Source organism: Polypterus senegalus, chromosome 11 (assembly GCF_016835505.1).
Source record: "Polypterus senegalus isolate Bchr_013 chromosome 11, ASM1683550v1, whole genome shotgun sequence".
NCBI lineage: Eukaryota > Metazoa > Chordata > Cladistia > Polypteriformes > Polypteridae > Polypterus > Polypterus senegalus.
In genome coordinates, this window is record NC_053164.1 from 114391495 (window position 1) to 114415010 (window position 23516).

General features: G+C 39.5%; 1 protein-coding gene across 1 annotated transcript in view; it reads left to right on the forward strand.

Annotated features, from left to right (window-relative positions):
* LOC120538597 (cystine/glutamate transporter-like) overlaps positions 1-11209 on the forward strand; it is a 42408-nt gene extending 31199 nt beyond the window's left edge. The window contains exons 8-12 of the mRNA XM_039767986.1: positions 4185-4288; positions 6325-6421; positions 6772-6921; positions 9377-9554; positions 11107-11209. Coding sequence (XP_039623920.1) covers positions 4185-4288; positions 6325-6421; positions 6772-6921; positions 9377-9554; positions 11107-11171 — 594 coding nt within the window. The 3' untranslated portion in view covers positions 11172-11209. The remainder of the gene's footprint in view (positions 1-4184; positions 4289-6324; positions 6422-6771; positions 6922-9376; positions 9555-11106) is intronic.
* Positions 11210-23516: the final 12307 nt, after the last annotated feature.

Genomic DNA, 23516 nt, shown 5'->3' on the forward strand with positions numbered 1-23516 from the left:
GTACTTTGCTTGTTTTTCAATGTGTAGGTCATTCTCTATATTATATCTATATTTATATCTTGCCAAATAAACACCTCCTTCGAGGAAGCCGGGGTTTTTATGGTCGGGCAACCAGTGGGGTGAGACTAAGTGCCCTCAATGGGTGGTTTCTTGGTACTTGGTAGCAACAGCACCTCCTTTCCTCTCTGCGGATTATTATATTCCTTGATCAAGCCTATTAGGAGATCCTATGACCCACAAGTATGATAATATATAAAATGCAAAGTTGACTATCTAACTCACTCATTCAAAGAAACTATTTCCCATTTAATTAAAAAGCTGAAATTTGGCAAGATGGTACCTCTAGGGCAGCAGGTATACATTAAGGAAGGACATTTTCATATTTCAAAAATTCGGTGTAAAAACAACCCATGCAAAAGAAAAATGAAACATCCCATAATCTTAAAAATGCTTTGACTAATTTGCTTCTCCATTACTCCAACACATCCACTACACACATTTTGGGTGGACATTTCCCTTTACAGTAAATAATGTTCTGACAATTAGGTGAACTAATTGGCAAACAGCATTTGTTTAACCGATAAAATAACTAAATGATCTGCTGACAATCTCTGGAGAAAAGAACACATGATTTCACATGATGAAAAGACTGCTTCCTGGCTACAGTGCCGTTGTGTCTGAAGTTCCCTAGGTCCAAGTTAAAGAAAAGCGTTGCACCATCGGCAGGTGAGTTGGAGTCAGGAGACGAGGAGTACAACGATCACTTGGGAAGAGTTGAGGAAGAAACCTGCAATGGTATTTCTGTGGTAATAAAACAACTCTTTTGAATCTGAGAATAAGTATTGTCAGTTGTGTTTGGGGTTTGGGGCTCTGCTATGTCCTCTTTTAGCCACAAAAGAGATTAAAAATAAAATATGTTTTTTCCATTTACATATATTTTCCATTACCTTGTTTTTCTCATGGCATTTAAATATTTGGCTACTTTGGGAAACATATATTATCATGTTATTATGGCAGAAGGAACAGAGGTTGAGGTCAAAAGTGGTCTGATAAATTTGTCAGAAGTTCACCTTTCTTTACAACTAAGTTTCCATTCTTCACAAGTCATTTGTACTGGTAATTCATTGTAAATCAGAAACAATTCACACTTCAGTTCAGTGCTTCTACAAGACAGTCTTTGCAACTTTTATTTAATTTTCAGGCTTCATATTAATTTTTATCCAATCATTCATCAAGGAGATAATATGAGAAGTAAGGTTTACATTACAATAGAGTAAAAAAAACAAAACATCAGAAAATGGTGCAAATTTGATCAGAAGGTATTGCATTAATTTGTGCTGTTTACAAACAGCCCAATACACAATAGCATCTCTTCATGCCAAAGGATGTCATCATGTTAGGAGGTTGCCTTGTGCCTATTACTATTTCCTAGTTTTCCTTATTCATCAAAATAACAATGTATGGATTATTATAAGTTTGTGTAATTAAGTTCAACTCTTTTAAACAATGCAGAAGATAATTTTTTGCTTAGATTTACAGTGCATTCGGAAAGTATTCACAGCGCATCACTTTTTCCACATTTTGTTATGTTACAGCCTTATTCCAAAATGGATTAAATTCATTTTTTCCTCAGAATTCTACACACAACACCCCATAATGACAACGTGAAAAAAGTTTGAGATTTTTGCAAATTTATTAAAAATAAAAAAATTGAGAAAGCACATGTACATAAGTATTCACAGCCTTTGCCATGAAGCACAAAATTGAGCTCGGGTGCATCCTGTTTCCCCTGATCATCCTTGAGATGTTTCTGCAGCTTAATTGGAGTCCACCTATGGTAAATTCAGTTGATTGGACACGATTTGGAAAGGCACACACCTGTCTATATAAGGTCCCACAGTTGATAGTTCATGTCAGAGCACAAACCAAGCCTGCGCCACCACCACCTACTCAAAGCTTCATGATGCTCAAACAATGATGGACGGATTAAAAGGCAGAAGTCTACGTGACCATCATCATCATCAAGCCCTTCCGTGAGAATCCTAAATCCAAAGAGGACTGTTTCATTTATATTAGGTAGAATGCCCAGAGGGACTGGGCGGTCTCATGGTCTGGAATCCTACAGATTTTATTTTTTTCTCCAGCCGTCTGGAGTTTTTTTTGTTTTTCTGTCCCCCCTGGCCATTGAACCTTACTCTTATTCGATGTTAATGTTGATTTATTTTGTTTTATAATTGTGTCTTTCATTTTTCTATTCTTTAATATGTAAAGCACTTTGAGCTACTGTTTGTATGAAAATGTGCTATATAAATAAATGTTGTTGTTGTTGATGAAGTCCAAGGAATTGTCTGTAGACCTCCGAGACAGGATTATCTCGAGGCACAAATCTCGGGAAGGTTACAGAAAAATTTCTGCTGCTTTGAAGGTCCCAATGAGCACAGTGGCCTCCATCATCCGTAAGTGGAAGAAGTTGGAAACCACCAGGACTCTTCCTAGAGCTGGCCGGCCATCTAAACTGAGCGATCGGGGGAGAAGGGAGGTGACCAAGAACCCGATGGTCACTCTGTCAGAGCTCCAGAGGTCCTCTGTGGCGAGAGGAGAACATTCCAGAAGGACAACCATGTCTGCAGCAATCCACCAATCAGGCCTGTATGGTAGAGTGGCCAGATGGAAGCCACTCCTTAGTAAAAGGCACATGGCAGCCCACCTGGAGTTTGCCAAAAGGCACCTGAAGGACTTTCAGGCCATGAGAAACAAAATTTTCTGGTCTGATGAGACAAAGATTGAACTCTTTGGTGTGAATGCCAGGCGTCGCGTTTGGATAAAACCAGACACCGCTCATCACCAGGCCAATACCATCCCTACAGTGAAGCATGGTGGTGGCAGCATCATGCTGTGAGGATGTTTTTCAGCGGCAAGAACTGGGAGACTAGACAGAATAAAGGGAAAGATAACTGCAGCAATGTACAGAGACATCCTGGATGAAAACCTGCTCCAGAGCGCTCTTGACCTCAGACTGGTGCGACGGTTAATCTTTCAGCAGGACAACGACCCTAAGCACACAGCCAGGATATCAAAGGAGTGGCTTCAGGACAACTCTGTGAATGTCCTTGAGTGGCCCAGCCAGAGCCCAGACTTGAATCCGATTGAACATTTCTGGAGAGATCTTACAATGGCTGTGCACTGATGCTTCCCATCCAACCTGATGGAGCTTGAGAGGTGCTGCAAAGAGGAATGGGCATAACAGTCCAAGGATAGGTGTGTCAAGCTTGTGGCATCATATTCAAAAAGACTTGAGGCTGTAATTGCTGCCAAAGGTGCATCGACAAAGTATTGAGCAAAGGCTGTGAATATTTATGTACATGTGATTTCTCAGTTTTTTATTTTTAATAAATTTGCAAAAACCTCAAGTAAACTTTTTTCACGTTGTCATTATGGGGTGTTGTGTGTAGAATTCTGAGGAAAAAAATGAATTTGATCCATTTTGAAATAAGGCTGTAACATAACAAAATGTGGAAAAAGTGATGCGCTGTGAATACTTTCCAGATGCACTGTATGACATATTTGTACATTTCAGAGTTTGCCAGGCTATCCTGCATGAAGAAATTAGTTCAAACAATGAAAAAAAGAGAAGGCAGAGGCAGGCAGTCATAAATAAGGGTGACTGGCAGGTTTTGAAGGATGGCAGTATAAGGTGATTGAAACTGAGAGGTATGAGGTTAACAAGTGAGTACAAAAAACTGAACGATCTGCTCTGTCTCACCATTGACATTGAGATCTAGTGGCTATTAATGCTGCCGTAGTCAAATATACATCTTTTTTTTAAATTAAAATCATCCATCCACCCATTATCTGCATGTTCCTTGTCCAGTTCCATGTGACAGTGGGGTCTTCGCTTATCCTGGCAACACTGGATTAAAGATAGAAATCAACCCTTATTATATCAGGCTTTCAAAGGTCACAAACTGGCTGAATTTGTAACACTTAACCTAAACATTTATCTCACTGAGATGTCTGAGGAAAAATGGAGTACCAGCAGAAGAACCCACTCTAACATTAAGAGAACATGTAAACTTCACACAGTCTGGTTTTGAACCCAGGACTCTAGAGATATGGAACACTTGCACCGTTGTATTTAGCAAATTTCCATTGTTTTAGTTTTTTCTTTCTGTAATCTTTTTCAGACCTTTGCTGACAGAACACTCCATGGGTTCTCCTCTGTCATTCCAATCCTTGTTGCTGTGTCCTGTTTGGGAGCTCTGACTGGAGGCTGCTTTACTACTCCCCGGTAAAAATATTAGTTTTCTATTTTTACTAGGTGGGGAGGATTGTAATTTAAGGATGCCAGTTTGATGTTTAAATCTATGGTAGCTTTTATGTAATGGCACTGCAAAGTATGCAACAGGTATCCCCTGTAGTCTAGTGGATCCTATGTTTATCTAGATGGTTCAGATTGAAGTTCAGGTATAGAAAATAGTCATACTGTATTGACTTTAAAGCCTTTGTTTCATTTAATCCCCTACAGTCAATGTGCATGTGGAATGTGCACTTTATATCCCATGTCTGTATGGAGTTATCTCCTAAGATTCTGGTTTTCATCCTCAAGACATGCATGTTAAGTTAATTACAGATTATAAATTAGGTTCATGTTAGCTTATTCATGAGTGATGAGCCTTATGATGGAAAGGTGCTCTATCAGGTATTGGATTCCCAACTTTTAACTTATGTGGTCAAGACTGCCACATGACTGTAAAATGAAATAAAATAGTTTCAGAATTGTTTAACTTTTAAAAATTATCTGGGTATATACTGGGGCAACTTAGCAATTAGCCATTAGGCAACCAAACAAGCTTGATTAACTCAATTGTGAATTTGAGTTATCAATATGGGAAATACGTATTTAGGGCCTGTAAAAGACCTATAAACCCAGCCATAAAAAGACCTATAAAACCTGTAAAAAACCTATAAACCTTACCTGACCTGCACAGAAGAGACTCATGCAAACTCAACTATCCCCCAAATACTACCTGCTGAACCACAGCAGGCCACAAAAATTGGGAGCTGTCTTTAAAAAAGACGAGAGAGAGAGAGAGAGAGGTTGGGAGCAAGCACTGAGCAAGTACGTTGCCACACCCACCCCATGACGAACCACCTGGATTGGGACCCGAGTACAGAGGGTGAGGCTCAAAAAGTTCAAAATATATGGGGAGATCTCACAGTTTTTCAAAATGTCTCACAATTGAGAGAAAAACTGTGACTTATATTGAGGCAAGGTTTCACAATAACCTTTATAAATAAAGATGTATTAACAAGAATAGATTATAAAGCAAAATGGTTAGCAGAGCAAAAAAGGTAGTAGAATTTGTCTAAAAAGACAATCCATATTAACCAAGTCCTAATACATTATCCAGTAACAGAAATTATAAAACAAAAGCACAAACCAAATACCAGAAAGGAAAAAATAACAAATGCGTTACTCACACAAACTCCAAAACAACTTTAATCTTCTGCTGATGATTCTTTCTTTCCTGACTTAATATAAAGCCAGGAGGAGAACCCAAGCAACAGTGATGTCTGGGTATCCAATCACAAAGTACACAGAATTATCACACATTTATAGTTATAGGCTCTTTTTCTTCTTCTTTCGGCTACTCCCATTAGGGGTTGCACAGCGGATCATTGTTTTCCATATCTTCCTGTTTTCTGCATCTTGCTCTGTCATTTATAGTTATAGGACAATTACTAAATCATAGATAAACCTAAGAAAAATTATAAAAAAATATGAAAAAATAATAATTAAGAAATAACAAAAAACAATAATAAAGCATTAAATGCACAAGAATTCAGACTGGATTATAAAAGACTTATGTCTTAAATCATATGAACAGCAGTGTTAATATGAGTACACAATGCTAAAATGATGAGTGATGATGCCAGATCTCTTCTTGTGTTAAGTACTTCATACAATTCCAGAGTTTGGAGGCTATCAGAGTTCATGACTTTAAACTGGTTTATTTTATAAAATAGGCCAAATCAAACACTGTGTAAAAATATATCTTTGTAAATAGTGTATTCTTTTATAATGAGACACCAGAAAAACATTTTAATTTTGTTTTTTCAACATGTAACAAAAACATTAATGGGATATTTAGAGTATTTTATTTTATTCTATTTATATTATCCCTACTGTTCATGTTTCTGATTTTTTTTGGCCACTCAACAATTATAGTTTTGTTTAAAATGTTATTAAAAATTCATGATGCCTTTTTCTTGTAAACTTTTTTCATACATTCATTTCTACTTTTCACTCATTTGCTTATGCAGGATGCTGTTTTCTGGCGCCAGAGAAGGACACTGGCCTGTTCTCTTTTCTATGATTCACATTAGAAGGCACACTCCTCTGCCTGTTATGCTTTTAATGGTAACCAATAACTTACTTATAAAGTGGGTGGCCATTTCCACTTACCAAAGGCTTCATCTGCTCACTTATTACAGAAAATGTAATATACAATATAATTAACCTGCTGTTTGCTACAACAGATACCTCTATTTCATTATTGCAGTATCTCTCTGAAAGTAACCTTGCTTCACTGAGTTAAGATTTTTCTTTGTGGCTACAAAACTAATTTTAACTCTAAGTCAAAAATTATTTTTTTCCTGAAGACCTCATCAGAAATTGCTATTACATTCTATTTTCTTATTCATGCACTTTTTTATGATATAAACTATGTGTTGTATCTAAGATTAATGGTCTTACTCATGTCCTCACAGTACCCCACGGTGGTCTTCATGATCTTGGCCGGTGAACTCTTTGGACTGCTAAATTTTTACAGCTTTTCCCGATGGCTGTTTATGGGCCTGAATACTATAGGCCTCATGGTCCATCGATATCGGAATCCAGATCTCCCACGGCCTTTTAAGGTTCTTTTTATTATTTTGTTGTCTTATTATTTCATTGTACATTATTTAATTATTTTTTTCTATTACTTACTGTATTCAGTTTTGCTTACTCTGCCTATAAAATGCTTTACAAGCAGAATAGGAATACTTTTAATGCTAAATACTCTTTTTCCCTAAAGTAAGGTTAAGGCCAAGTGCATTTCTTTGATTATAGTAAGAAATATTATTTTCACCATTTTCACACTGGTAGATTTTAATCTATTAATATGCAGACATGGCACATGTGGTAGAAATTGACATCTTAATTAAAGAAAGGAACTTATCCTCTATCAGGAAAAATTTGATAAAATTACCTTTGTCAGTAATCAGGCAGGAGAAAAACTGCCCATTGCGTTCTTTATTCACTCTTACATCAAATGCCGAAGAGGGAGCACTCATCACAGCAGTCTGTTACAGCGTGGTCAGAATGATCAAAAAGTGCAGGTAGAGGGTTATATTTATAGACAACTGAATTAATGCTTACATGTCATACTGTAACTGGTTAAAATACATGAGGTGCTTTAGCACAGTGCACAATCAGCCTAAAATAAAAGTTTTAATATCTCTTGACTTCAGCTCTTATTCTCTTATGAAAACTACACACTGGCCAAACTAGCAAGTCTTACTAGGCACATGAAAGAACATCACATCAGCAGTTTCTTAACCATCCTCCTGAAACATTCTGCTTACTTGACCATTTCAGCAGTCTCTTGATTTGACATTTTAAAAACAAACATTTATATATTTCAATGTTCACTGCAAACCAAAACACTTAGCTACTTTTACCTCCGAATTATTCTCTCATCTGCAATAACCTGGCAAATACTCTGACTGATCTGTTATGACGATGAAATTATTATTTAAAGAGATGAGTAGTATGTTTTTGTTTATGCTTATAGCATGAAGCTTTGTTATCCTTAAGCAAAACAATTTAAATAAGTAAAACAATTTTAACACATTTCTATTTATTTACATTTTCAATTATTATGTAGCAAAATTAATATTACCAATCCTCAAGGTGAAATTTACCTTGGAAAACTTGCCATCATCATTGCCATGAGACCAAAATGGATTCTTCAAAAAAGTTTTATTTTAACAAGAAAAAAATAAACTTTTGATGACTAGACAAAAACTCACAAAATGACATCTGTAGAAGTGTTCAGTGGAAAAAGTGATTATCTTAGCAAGTATTATTTTAAGGGAATATCTCTCATATTATCCCGCATGAGATTAAATATATCTAGCATTTTGTTTTCTAAAATTATTTTGCTTAATTCAAGATAACTGGTCTTGAGTTATCTGACTTAGATGTTAAGTCCAATTTCAAGAAAACTTTTACTTAAAAAAACACCACTATGACAGACAAGCCTGTTATATTTACTTGTTTCCAAAATATATAAATATCTATCAATTAACTTTTTGAATTTGCTTTATTAAAATAGCTTGGCAGTTAGCTTCAGCCTGTCCACTCAACACTGCAGCAAGGCAGGAACTAACCTATTACACAGTGTAAGTCAGCTAATTATTAAATAATTTCAGGTGTATGTATCTGCAACCAGATGTGACTTCCTTCTGTTTAAAAATCCCCCTCCTTGACTTTAACTGGATAGCCACCCATAAACTAGCTTAATTTCCATACTTTTCTGAAACTTGCGATTTACTACATGACATGTTTGAAGGAAAAGGAGACATACTTTGAGTGTAGGCTATCCAAGATGTAGCATTAATAATACAATATTTAAACTACATTTGGCCTTGTAATCAAATACTATTTCAACTTCTTATTTGTAGCACCACAGGCTTTTTGACACCATGATGCAACTTACATAAAACAAGGTAATACTCTTAAACACTCTTAAGTGTTTAAGATCTTGGAGGGCCAGATTTTGACAAAGGATCACCAGGTAGAAAACAGAAACCATTAGTAGACAATGCCCTCTAAGGACAGACTCACCCAATATTTCATTAGATGGAGAAAAAACAAAACAAGAAACAGCTGCACAGTTTAACCATATTTTTTTTAAAATTACTTTTGTTGTTCACATTTATTTTCTATCCATTCATTTTCTAGTCATTTTAGGAGTTCAGTGTGGCAAAGAACTCTGAATGAAGCATCGGTCCATTAGAGGGCGGACTCAGACACACACAAACACAAACACTGACTTACACAGGACCAACTCAGGGTTATGAGTTGACGTACCATACGTGTCTTTTGCACATGACATCAAAACTGGAGCTCCCAGAGTAAATCTAAAACAAGCACATAGTGCTGCAGTGACATTAATTTTCATAGATAAATTAAGGTTTTCTTAAAGCGGTTCATTTTTGTTATACAAACTAGCTGCTGAAGGAGCTTGATTCATTGATAGTTCAGCTGAAAAGTAAATGAACTGTAGTATTTTTTCAGGACACTACTAATCTCTCTCTTCTTGCACAGGTACATCTATTCGTCCCTGCTGTTTTCACAGGTGTATGTTTTTTCATTGTGGGGATGTCCCTCTACTCTGATCCACGCAATACAGGCATCAGTTTTTCCCTCACGCTGACTGGTGTCCCGATTTATTTTCTTCTTGTTCAGAAGCAGAGACTGCCTTTATGCTTTATCAGAGCTTATCGTAAGTAGCCAACAGGTCATTTCCTAAGATTGAAAACTCTGGTGTAGACTTCTGTATTTTGTAATTTCATTCACCTCATGATACATCCATAAAAATCACAGTCTTTACCAAAATTGTGCATCAGTCCCATCTGAGGTTGCAACAGCTTAATAACATGTTGTATAGCAGACAGTACAGTGGTACAGAATTATTGTCATGCTAGCCTACCTTGCGCCCTGTGTTGGCTGGGATTGGCTCCAGCAGACCCCCATGACCCTGTTGTTCGGATATAGTGGGTTGGATAATGGATGAATAGTTTGAGTATAATGGTTGAATTGATTGCCTTCTTATTGGGTGTGTTCTCTCTCCCTCTGGTCTGATTGAGCTAGCTGAGAAATAACTTGGTTCCCAGCCTGCAGCAGTAGAACAGAGCAAACATGCAAGCAGCTAAGGAGTCCTTAATAAATATTAGTCTTTATGCATTTTTCAAAATGCCAATGCCATAAAGAAAAGCAAAATAAAGAATTTCAATTTACACCATACGACCTGGTAGTAAAAAATATGTTTCCTGTGTCTGAAAAGTCCTCTCAGAACTCATATGCTATACACAGTTGGCTAAAGTGCAGAATGCTTGTGTAACTTAGAAACAGGAGTTAAAAGGAGTGGTCCTGTGCCACCATATATTGTACTTTGTGGCAGATACATTTCCTTTGCTATGACAGCCAAAAAAATCCCACAGTTGCATTCCTAAAATTGTAGGCTTACAATGCTATCCATCCATCCATTTTCCAACCCGCTGAATCTGAACACAGGGTCACCTGGAGCCAATGCCAGCCAACACAGGGCACAAGGCAGGAACCAATCCCAGGCAGGGTGCCAACCCACCGCAGGACACACACAAACACCAAGCACACACTAGGGCCAATTTAGAATCGCCAATCCACCTAACCTGCATGTCTTTGGACTGTGGGAGGAAACTGGAGTACCCGGAGGAAACCCACGCAGACACAGGGAGAACATGCAAACTCCACGCAGGGAGGACATGGGAAGCGAACCCGGGTCTCCTAACTGCGAGGCAGCAGCACTACCCACTGCGCCACCGTGCCGCCTGGCTTACAATGCTAAAGAACATTCTACACTTTGTAATACAAAAGCATTTTGCAGTAGCCAAATACCATAATGAGCTGAGTTAAAAGAAAAAGAATAAAGTACACTTTATAGACATTTACAAGAAAAGTTTTGCTCAATCTAGAAAAGTTCTTCTCCTTCCTCCTATAGTAAGTATGCTATACTGTAAATAATGTAATAAGAAATGCTTAATGTATTGTCCATAACTCTTTTATTTAAAGAAAAACTGTGCTCAGAAATGTGCATATTACAACTATTAGACTTGTTTGTTAATATTGACAGGTGAAAGCTTTTGTTTTTACAGTTTTCATTTTAAGCAGTTCCTAATCAGACATGACAATAAACTCATTTCAAGACAGCAGACAGAAAAGCAGTACTCTCTGGAGGAATGGCCTTTCACTTCTGTTGATAATAAGATTGGCTTGTTGATTTTATTATTTTACAGACTCCCTTACTAAGAAGCTTCAGATTCTCTTGGAAGTGGTGCCACAGGAGGTGCAGACCTACTAAATCATGGGCTGATCAAAGCTTTACCTTCAGAAACTCATTTCGGCTCTAAATAATACTTTATGTGTGCCAAATATGCAACATGATTTTATTTTAGATGGAAAATAATGTGTTATGGGTTAAAAACCATCAATCACTGCAAAGAAATAAAACAAAAAATTATTTGATTAAGTTGTTTTTCTTATTGATATGAGACTGCGTTGTTTAAGGATAAGCACAATGCTCTACTTTTTATTTAATGGAAAACATTCATTGAAACCTTTACCTTCAAATTATTTCCAGTTACATCTGGCAAAGATCACTATATAACAGGCCATATACTGTATTCAAAGACTTATTTTTCTATTGTATTGTTTTTATTAAAAGCAAGTAACATTCCATACAGTCAAGTCAAGCTTGTAAAACTTTGAAAGTAGAAAAGAGAATCCCTTTCTCCGATATAACTGCTTATTCTAAAATGTTATTGATTAGATCCTGACAAGTTTTAAAAAAGTTTTGAATAGATCCTCTAAGTGAGAATTTGATTTTTTCCAATTTTTTAATTTATTACATCAGTTACCCACTGAGCTCGGATTCTTCCAGTTGAGCAAGATAAGTCTATGTATGTGCTAGTAGTGAGATAAAGACACAAATTAGAGTTTGTTTGTCTTTCTTTGCTGTAAGCCCTTCTGGGAGTACACCAAACACAGCTGTTAATAGATTAGGAGGGATTGTGACACCAACGCTGTCTGATAGTGTGGACGAAATCTCAGACCCAACAGCAGGTGCGGTTATAAAGCAGCTTTATTTTCAGAGTCACGGTGAGAAGAGTTTCAGAAAAGCAGACAATCAAATATACATGACAGCGTCAGGGCTCTTCTGAACCCCGTCTGTTGGGTGGGGTCCAGTTTTATACCCCAAGAATGCGTAATTTAATATCATTATAAAATGTAACAGTCAACACTTTATTATACACAATCCTTGAGCCCCTTCAATGTCCCTTATGCAACTTGATTTCTTGGCCCCTTTTGTTATGGCGTTCAGATGTAAGCTAAGGGAAAACGTGATAAGGCAGACTCATGTGTGGAATGCTCAGACCTTGAGTCCTTTGCACAAATATTTTTCTGTTTGCTAAAACAAAGCATGCTGTTACTTGGTTTTGTAAAGCTTACTTCTCAGACATGAATTAGTACAAGGGAACGAAGAGAACATTCGTCTTCCACATTCCCCCCTTTTTTAGCAAACAAAAAATATTTGATCAGGGAGAGATGAGTAGGAAAGGGTAGGAGAGGGGATGGAGTGGAGTGGGTGGAGGAGTGTGGGGTGGCTGTGCTGATCTGAAGCATTTTTTCTTTGTGTAAAAAGTAAGCCTTTGCCATAGAGGCAGTAAAATACTTGGATACAATGTATCTTATCAAGGGAACAATACAGCAAGCTACAAGCAGGAGAACAATTAAAGCAACCGTAAGAGAGATGAAAACTGATTTAAGCCATTGGCCCCAGGACCCAAAAGTGGACATAAACCATTTGTCCCAAGGATTAGAAATGCCAGAATTAGTAGCTAGTTCATGTCAAATCAGCTAAAGCACGGGTGATTGATCCATCAGGAGCTGTATTATTATCACCAAACATAGCACAAACGCCTCCTTTCTCAGCCAAGAGCATATCTAAAGCCAATCGATTTTGCCAGGTCATGAGGGATGTTTTATCAAGTTGCTCATGGATACCTTCAACAGCTTCTTAGTAAAATTTAAGAATCTTTGTTGATTGTAATAGAGATAATTAATCCAATCTACATTTTTGTTTATAGTAACCTGAGGAAAAATAGACTCAAATTCGGCAGCAACTTGGTCCCTTGCCTTGAACTTATCAGGGACTCCACGAGGGACTCGAATGGAATCAAAATACACCCCAGGGCCATGTAGGGAAAACTGGGAAGGGTCCACAGAATGGGGTTGACGATGTCAGCCAAACATGGTCGACACATGGAAGGCAGTTAAAGGGAAAAGTCGGAAAGGCATAACAAATTGTATTAAAGCAGAAGTGCCAGTCCAGTCAGGTGGAAGGATGTCAAGCAATTTAGACCTATGGCACATCCACCAAATATCAGTATTCTGAGTAATCAGAAAAATTGATAATTTGGAAGCTAAAGAGGAAGAATTAATGGAAAAGTTTGGAAACAAAAGAGGATGGGATATTACCAACATTTGTGCCATGAGAAGAAGTAAGGTTTCTAAAAAACAGGTATAAATACCTTCATCAGGCTGGAACATCGGGGGAGTCATGGGAAGAGTAGGGGGAAAAAGAAGGGAAAGTGTAATGTAATTAGAGTCGATTGGAATAGAGGAAGAGATAAAAAGGGCAAGTAGGCAAGGAAGGCCAGTAGGATCAGATATGTTAGAAAGAGGAAAAGGGACAGTGGCCAAATGTGGCCTAGCTATAGCACATGCATAGCAATCAGATTGATTCACTTGTCTAGCTGAATATAATACCCATTGCAGCCAACGGTTCTGATCCCCATACCCAGTTTCAATCGAAAAGTGGAAGAAAGGTGGAAATATTCATGACCTTGACAGGGGCCAGGTTTGGACCAGGGGTAGGAGAGAGAGGTGTGTGTGTGGGGAAATGGGAGGTGTTAGTAACAGGGTTCTCAACCTTAATTTGAAATCTCCCTAGAGGATCTATTCCAGATACACATGCCCCTAAAATATAGGTTCCTGAATCATGTAAAGAAGGGTTCTTCAGAGTAATGATCAAAGGGTTACAATGGTATTTGGCACATTCATGAGGGGCATGTCCTTTTATAAGAAAAACGATATTTCAGACCATACTTCTGGGCCTTATAGGGTTAATAAACCCCAGTCATCAGTTCCAGTATTAGCCAAAACCCAGTCCCACATGTCACAGTTACTTCCGAATCCAGAGTTTGTAACAGTTACACACACATTTGTCAGACCAGTTCCACTGGATTTGTCGATCAGTCCCACAGTCAATAATAGAACAGAAATCCACCTGAACTGATGTGGTGATTCCGAAAGGAAAAGTCAAGGTGACCAGAGCAGTCGACAAGGGGATGGAAAGACATAGTAGGACCACAATCAAGGGTGCCATCTTTTGCAATGTGAGATGTGAATCCAAGCAGGCAGTCCCTCAACTTTAACAGCGTGTGGTGTCCACAGCAGAACTTGGAACGGTCCTCTCCACCGAGGGTGATGCCAATGTTTCCTTCGAGTATCTCTAGCCAGAATCCAGGTTCCTAATGGAATCGGGGAGTCCTTTGATGGAGGACTAGTTCTCCAGGCCTGATTCACCTGCTCGTGGACTTCCTTCAGAGAAGCTCGGAGACCTGTAAGACTGGAAAGAAGATCATTGTCCACAGTATGCAGTGTAACATTACCTATGACCATGCCGACTGGCATGGGCCGTCCGGTCAGAATTTCGAATGGCGACAGCCCTAACTGCCAATGTGTTCTTCCCCTTAATCCCATCAAGGCCAGAGGCAGAGCATCAGGCCAAGTTAAATTTGTTTGCTCACAGATTTTAGCCAATTTAGATTGCAAGGTACCATTGCATCGTTCCACAATACCTCCACTCTGGGGGTGGTATTTGCAATAATGATGCACATTTATCTGGAGCAAGGTGGTTCAAATGTGTGCCATTATCAGTTTGTAATTTCTGTGGTATTCCCCATCTAGGAATGATTTCCTTTATCAAAGCTTTTGCCACAGGTTTGGCATCTGCATGTTTGGAAGGGAAAGCTTCCACCCATCGGGAGAACACATCAACAATTACTAAACAGTATCGGTACCCCTTTGATGGTGTTAATTCAATGAAGTCCATTTGAAGGTGTTCTAATGGACCCATTGGGTTAGGTGTAACGGCGGGACTTACCTGGGTGCCCTTTCCTACATTAAACTTTTGACATAATGCACAGCACCTGCAGAACTGCTCTGCATATGTAGAGAAACCTACAGCTTCCCAATATTTTTCAACATCTTGAACCATGGCGTCTTTTCCAGCATGGTCTAGGCCATGGGTGATTTTTCCATACCTGGGAAAGAAGCTTTTGGGATGAAAGGTTTGTTAGTTTGCTTATGGGTCCAGACTCCATCAGAGAGGGACCCTTCTTTGGACCATTTTCTCTTCTCTGTGTCCGTGGCTGCATTCTGTAAAGAAATAATTTGATTATCAGTGTCCTGGTCATTTCTCTGTTGGAATAAAAAGATTGGTGTGTTATTATACGCAGCCCGTTTAGCAAAATGATCAGCTAATTTGTTTCCTTTACTGACAGGATCCTGTTTTCCTGTGTGAGCTTGACATTTTAATGATCGCTAGCTTTGATGGTTTCGTTATGGCCTCTAAGAGGGATTCTTTTAGTTTTGATGCTGAATGGGCTTGCCAGTACTGGTCTTGAATCCCTGAGTTTCCATAATGCCCCATGATCATGGCAGACTCCAAAAGCATATCTAGAATCAGTATAGATAGTTACAATTTTTCCCTCTGACAACTGACAAGCTCGGTGAGAGCTATCAACTCAGCTGCCTGCGCGCTTAAACTTGAAGAAATTTGGTTGTTTCCTGTAGGTCTGGTCTAGGTTTTATAACCTTAGTTATTTCATCATGACAGTTGTGGGGTTCCCCTTGATTTTCAGTTGGAAGCAATGTAGCTGGATTTAAGGTGGAGCACCTTAACAATTTTGACAATGTTTGACAATGTACAGAGTATATTTTGGTAGTGTATTTCCCTAGCAGTAGTGAGATGTGAGGTTTTAGCCTGTACTAAAATGGAGTGTACGGCGTGAGGCACTTTTACCACTAGGGGGCTCATGAGCACATATCTGTACTGGCTAGCACGGCCTCTGTTGTGGCTGCTACAGCTCTGAGACAGGTTGGATGTCCCACAGCCACTGGATCCAATTTTTTTCAAAAAATAGGCTAAGCCTTTGTTTTTTCTCCTTTTCGTCCACAACAGAGTGAGTGGACGAGATAGTCAACAGTCCCAACGCATGTGCAAACAGTAGGGCATTTTTTTTTTTCAAGTCACATAGAGCCTTCCCAGCTTGATCATTCCATGCCACCTGACCAAAAAGGGGGAGATCAGGGGTGACCGCTAAAGTTTGCAAAAGCTGTGCTCTTTCATTGAAGTTTAAAATCCATTGCCGGCAGTATCCTATAATGCCTAATACAGACACAACCTGTTGCTTTGTAACAGGTCTTGGTCTAGGAAGATTTTGAATGGTGTTTATATGGTCACTAGAGAGAGAGAGCTCTCGTTTCACAAGAAATGTCATGACCTGAATATTTCACAATTTTATTTGAATTAACTGCAGTTTTGTTTTAGAAACTTTGTGGCCATTTTCTGCTAAATAATAACAATTGCTGAGTATCCCGTGCACAATCTGCTTCAGTAGTACTACACAACATTCCACATACTGTATCAATACACTGTCTTTTTCGCCAAAAGCCTTTTAAATTTTGAGCAAGAGCTTATCCAATACACAAGGGCTACAATATATCCCTGAGGCATAACGGTCCATGTCCAACGGCGGTTTTGGAAAGTAAAGGCAAACCAGAATTGAGAGTGGGGTGCAAAGGAATACAAAATAAGCGTTAGCAAGTCAATAACAGAGAAATAACAGGCGGACGGGGTATCGTAGAAAGAATAGTGGAAGGATTAGTAACAATAGGTGCCCTAGGAAAAACTGCAGAATTAACTGTGAAGATCTTGAACAAAACGCCATGAACCGTCAGCCTTTTAAACAGGTAAAACGGGGGAGTTGACTGGAGAGTGTTTAATTTGAATGACTGCTCCACATTTCACGAGATCGGAATGTACGGCGGAGATGCCAGCCTCTGCTGCTGGAGACAGAGGATACTGGGAGCAATCGGGCGGAAGGAGGATTTTGGGTAAATCACCAGTGGCTCACAGTGTGCTATCCTTCCATAATCATTTTTCCCCTGGGACCAAAGTGCATCGGGAAGTGAGGAAAGCCAAGAGGGAGGCGGTTTGCAATGAAAAAGCAGAAAGGGAAGACGGCACAATGCACGATGTACTAAAAATCATTTTGAAGCACAAACTTTAGTTATCAAATGATCTGAGGTATCAAAGATACCGAAGCAACATGTAGCCAGTCCGTCCTATTGAAACATTGTTCCACCCAATCCCCAATTTCAACTCAGTGAACGGTGCTATAATTGGCTAAAGAAAACATGGGGAACTGAATCCTAAATAGAAAACGCTTTGTGAATATGTGAAGTGCACTGGAGCAGCAGCTTTGTTTGCATGAGAAAAAAAATGCAAGGGATATGAAGGGTCTCTGCGCTATTACCTGAAGAGAGAAAAGATTCTAACCAAGGTGTGTCCACTTCAGCAGGGAAGTACTGGGCAGTGCAGTGGAGGGTGTTGGGGACTTGCAAGTGGGGAAAAGAATATAAGAGTGTAGGGCTTTAGAAGAATGGTGTGTGAGGAGATGTTCAGGGTCCAGGCTGCAAAAGAGGGCTTAGTGTGGGGGGAGGTTTGGCACAGGAATTTAGGAATAGAACAGTGAAACCCTCGTTTGGTTAGAGAAATAGAGAGGGAGAGCTTAGTCATCATCCCTTCCTAACAGATTAACAGGGCAGAGCTGATTTAATAAAAAACGGTGCATTAAAGTGGAACCACTGAAATGAAGCTGAACCCGAAGAGGTTTAGACACCAGCAAAACATGTGGTTGTCCAGAAGTAGTAAGTACAGTCAGTGTATCGTTCGAGGCAGACTAGAAAAGCAGTTTCAGTGCCATTCAGCAAAGTCAATAAAGGATCTGTGTCCCATGGCAAGTGAGCAAAGGCAACTGAAAAGAGTGGCTGGGGTCCCTGTGAAAGGAATATCCTCAGGTTCAGGTAAGGAAGGCGGGGGAGGAAGCTGATGTGGGCAATTGCGGCAGAAGTGTCCCATCGTAACAGGCAAGATGTAGGTGCTTGATCTGAGGGGAGAGGCGGCTGAGCAGACGAAGAATTCGGATTAGGGAGTAAAAATCCACGACCTCTCCCCGGCCGCCCCTGTTCTCGGAAAATCCACGTCTTTCACGTCCTCGCCCCTGCCTGAGGCAGCTCCACCTGCATAATAATTCATTTGTGCGCGATTAACTTGGTCTGAGTGTCTGACTCTTTTGTTTAGTCTGTCGTTCAGCATGCTCAGCGTGTCTTTAACTTCATCAAAAGTGGCATTTTCCCATCCAAATACAGGACGTGCATACTTTATTTTGAATATCACTTCTGAGTCCTGACAGAAAAGGAGGAACTGCTGCCTTGTTACGGTCGTCTGGGCTGTCTAAGCCAGAATGGTTTGTCAACAAGTCCTGAATGCGGTGTGCCCATTCATCTACTGTCTCATCTTTCTTTTGTTTGGCAGCTGAAAAGGTAGTCGGTGCCCTTTTATATTTTGCAGCTATTGCAGTTTTCACGGGTTCCCATTGGGCAAGGAAAGGACCCTCATTATTTTGTCTACGAGGCAATGCCTCATTCCAATGCCACTGTACTCCATTATGCTGCCCATGATTGACAGTAGCCCAAGTAGTGCCCATCTTTCTGCGTAGCACCTGGGTCCACTCAGCCGCACTGGGTTATATATGTTGTCTAGTTGCCGCACCTGTGCCACAAACTTCAACCCATCGATTACCTTAACATCAGGCAATTGGACACTACGTCTTTCAGCTCTTGAATATCTCAGTTACGATGTATCATTACAGTAGTGGGGTTAGCATTTCCTGGGGAGTGTGGGATCGTGTCGGGGTTAGGAACCTCAATTAAAGGGCATGAAAATGTGGGTGCTAAAGGTTTTGGGGACTTAAACGGGGTAAGGTTTTCAGGGGTCTTATCTCTAAGGGTTTTGTTCTAGCACGTTGTGAAATGGAGGGCTTTTGTGTAAGTTAGAAAGCCTCCCATAGCCCCTAACAAGTGGCCGTCAGTCTCATCATCAGGATCTGTAAGTGAGGAGGGTCGCACTGATATTGTTCATCAAAGAAATCATCAGTAACTGGGGCATCGGTAACCACAGGAGCCGTTGGGGCAATGAGTGAATGTGGCAGTGGAAGGGGTTGTGGGTAAAGTGTTGGGGAAGAGAGCACTGGATATAAAGTTTTTTTATCACTCCTTTCCTCCTTCCTTCAGACTGGGGTCCCGTATCAGCCTACACTTTCTGTAAAGCTATAAGCAGCTCTTCTTTTTCCTTTCTATTCTTAAGTTCAGCAACTAAAAGCTCATTCCGTTTCTGTGCCGCTTCCAACATACGGTCTTTAATAACCAATTCCCATCTGTCATAAATATCCATCCGATAAGGACCTCCATTACAACAACCCTGTGTATTTCTGCACAGTATTTTTCTAATTCATATCTCCAGTTCCTTCCACTGGCCATCTACCTCCACTGTCCTTATTCCACCTCCTACATGCTTTTTTAATCCTGTCTTCTTTTCAATGAGCTTTCTAGGGACCCGCCTTTCGATCCCGACAGCGCACTAGGAGCCTGGCGATCCCCGAAAATAATCCTTCTAACGTTAGGTTTTAGGACTCTTGGGGACTGTTTGACTGGCTACTGATTGTTTTTCCCATAGTGAGTGGCAGGATCTCAGCAGAAAGTGACTCAGCCCTCGATAAACCCCGTTCCACCCGCTGTCCGCTCCTATTCCCGGATTACAGCTTCAGGTGACTTCGTGTCCGTTATTGCATCAGCAGAATCCTACATCAATACGCCCGTGGAGTCCAGGATATGGAGGTTTTACCCGATCCCTTCATCAGACGGTTTGTATGCGTCAATCTGCCAGGGTATTGTCTCCGTCACCTTAGCAACCCGTTGAAACAAGAGTATGACCAGACAGCGGATGAAAACTCGACCTCCCGTTTATGTAGACACACATTCTCTAAATACGCCCTTTCACCCCCGTTCCTCAAATTATTATAGGAGCGTGCCACTCGCCCCTTTTCTAATCCTTTCCACAGGGGTGACTAGCTAACATTCACACTGTGCCGTTTTCCGTAGGGTCCCAAAGCCACTTTCCGTGAGCCCCTAGAACCCTATGTATTTTCCATACAGTATGCTTTCTTATTCTTTATTTTGCATATGCTTTTTATTCCTTTTCGTTCTATATTCGAATTACTTCCAGCACACCAGTCAAACTAACAGGAATCCCCCGATCTACTCACCGTGACTCCATCCACCTGCATGGAAATGCCGTCAAGTCGTGCCTCGTATCGGCTAGGAGGAGGTCAGGGACTCCCCACGCAGGAAACGCCCAAGGCAGGCCAATCCTACATTTACCGAAGCTGGACCCGATCCGGCCGGAATCGGCTCCACCACGGTCCTCTGGACGATCCTGCACGAGGAGCCGTCTGCCGTCTCCTGCCCCACGTTGGGCGCCAAAACTGTGGACGAAATCTCAGACCCGACAGCAGGTGCGGTTATAAAGCAGCTTTATTTTCAGAGTCACGGTGAGAAGAGTTTCAGAAAAGCAGACAATCAAATATACATGACAGCGTCAGGGCTCTTCTGAACCCCGTCTGTTGGGTGGGGTCCAGTTTTATACCCCTATAATGCGTAATTTAATATCATTATAAAATGTAACAGTCAACACTTTATTATACACAATCCTTGAGCCCCTTCAATGTCCCTTATGCAACTTGATTTCTTGGCCTCCTTTTGTTATGGCGTTCAGATGTAAGCTAAGGGAAAACGTGATAAGGCAGACTCATGTGTGGAATGCTCAGACCTTGAGTCCTTTGCACAAATATTTTTCTGTTTGCTAAAACAAAGCATGCTGTTACTTGGTTTCGTAAAGCTTACTTCTCAGACATGAATTAGTGCAAGGGAACGAAGAGAACATTCATCTTCCACAATAGCCATTTAAAGTTTTTGGTCCAGAATGATGTTAATTTGGCACACACCCAAAACATATGGCCCAGTGAGGCTGGGGCTCGATTGCAACATTTTCAGTTTGGATCGTATCCTGGAAACATTTTGGACAATTTTAAATGAGATAGATGTGCTTGATAAAAGATTTTAAGTTGAATAATTGAATACTTTATGCATATGGTGCTCAAGTGAATTCTATGCATGGCTGCCTTCCACTCCTTTTCTGAAATGTTGAGTAAGAGATCCTTTTCCCACTTTTCTCTGGGATGTTTAAAAGGATTAGACTTTAAATTATTTTTATATATTGTAGAGTTGTTATCTGATTGTTCAAGGCTGATCAGTATTTCTTCTGGAATGGAACAAGGTGGAAGGTGAGGACAATTGGATAGATTTCGTTTAGCTAAGTTTGTAATTTGAAAGTAGTGGAAAATTTGTGTTGATGGGAAGTTAAATTTTAAGTGTAATTGTTTGTAGCATGCAAAGTCATGATCTACATACAGATCTCTAAATGATTTAATCCCATACATTTTCCAAACATTAAAAACTGTTTGAGTTTGAGAGGTGTTGATTGTGTAGAGGTGTAACAGATAATAACAGATAAACGGATAATAATAATGTCATAATTTAAAGATTTGATTGTGTGCAAAAAATAAAGGAGAAATAATCAATAAATAAAGAAATAATCAATTCTTGAGTAACAGTGATGTACTGCTGAGAAGAAGAAATATGCTCTTAAGTTTGGATTTCGAAATCTCCAGGGGTCTGATAAGTTATGACCGACTACAAACTTTGTAATTGTTTTTGCAGTGTTAGATGTCATCGCCCCTGTGGCAGGAGACCTATCCAGGTATCCTGGTGAGAAATATAAGGGGTCAAAGTATTACATGGGGTGAATTACCTTTCTAAGAAAACATTTTTCTGTATTTCCCAGAACCTTTTTACTCCAAATACTTTTTCTAGCAATACCCAACATACTGCACGTTGAATCATCCACCTTTCATTCCTCCAGCCACTCATCTCGAAGCTTGTGTATAATTGGTTTATGGTAATAGTGGTTTGGGACTGACATGCTTTTCCTGCCCCTGCCTGTACACTTCATGTTCATTTCCCTAACTTTAGTAGCTCCATTCAGGCTTCTGCTAAGCAAATAAACACATCTAGGTCTGGTATTAGTTTGTGGCTTTCTGCAAAGTTGCCGGTTTGACTTTGAATGATAAAAATGGACTTGTTTCAGTACATTACCATTCTTAATGACAACTGCAAATGCACCAAGCTACAGGCAGAGATTCTGCAATAAATGGATTATAGAACCAGAGTTTATGGGTACTGATTTAATTATTGTAAACGACTCATTAACAATTCAGTTATCAAAATTGTTAACAATTTATAATAACTTTCATTAACAAATCATTAACAAATATTATTTAAAATTTAACAGATCATGAGTTCATGCACATTCAAATAATTATAAAAGTTATTAAATGATAATAATTATTAGGTAATGCATTTTCAAATATTTACAAATTATTTAACAACTGGCTTGTAAAGCATGTTTTACAGTTTAATAGCACATTATTCATGTTGAGACATCATTCATTATTGTCTACCTGATTAGTGACAAATATCTTTAAATATTAGTTACATGTTTTATTTAACATATACAGTAAAAGATTGTGGTCCATGAGTTGTTCATGAGTCTGTAAAAGTGGTGATTTCATGTTTCAGCCTGCTTGTAATATTGAGAGAATTTTAGCAGGCTTTCATACTTCACATGTTCTCATATCATTTATTCATTAATTGCAGATTTTTTGTAGTACCCAAGCTAAAGTTGAAACTATTTATATATTACTAGCAAAATGCCCGTGTTTCGCAGCGGCGAAGTACTGCTTTTAAATTTTTATTAAGAAGAAAATTAAACCTTTTTAAACTGATGGAAAATATACCAATAATCATTTGTTAAGGATCTCTTTGTATACCACATTGTCAGTTTGGCCCTGCGGTTGTATTATGACCAAGCTGTGCACTGAGCTTACTCTTGAGCATGCAACGTACAATTGGCCATGTGAAAAGCAATCTTGCCTCAAATCAATGCCAACCTTTTGTAAGGTCTGTCCCTGAGATCTATTAATTGTCATTGCGAAGCAGAGCCTGTGTGTAACGGGGATGCGAGGAATAAAAACTCTCTCCCCTTAGCAACGCCAGTAAAAATAGTTGCCTCAATTAGGTTCTTTTGCAGACACGTGACCTGAAGTCTCGTGCCGTTACAAAGATTCGGTGGCTGTTTATCAGTGACATTATTGGTGCCCCAATCTTCAAAATTAGATTATGCTCAGGAGTGCCTGGAGGATTCAGAGTGTGGAGAAACTCTAGCGACAGCCTGTCTATTAATTTGTGGATTTTTCTTTATTTGGCGGCAGCGTGACGAAGTTGTTTCCGCAAGGCCGCGTTAACTGCTGAGCTGAGCTCGGAGCGAAATAAAGTGAAT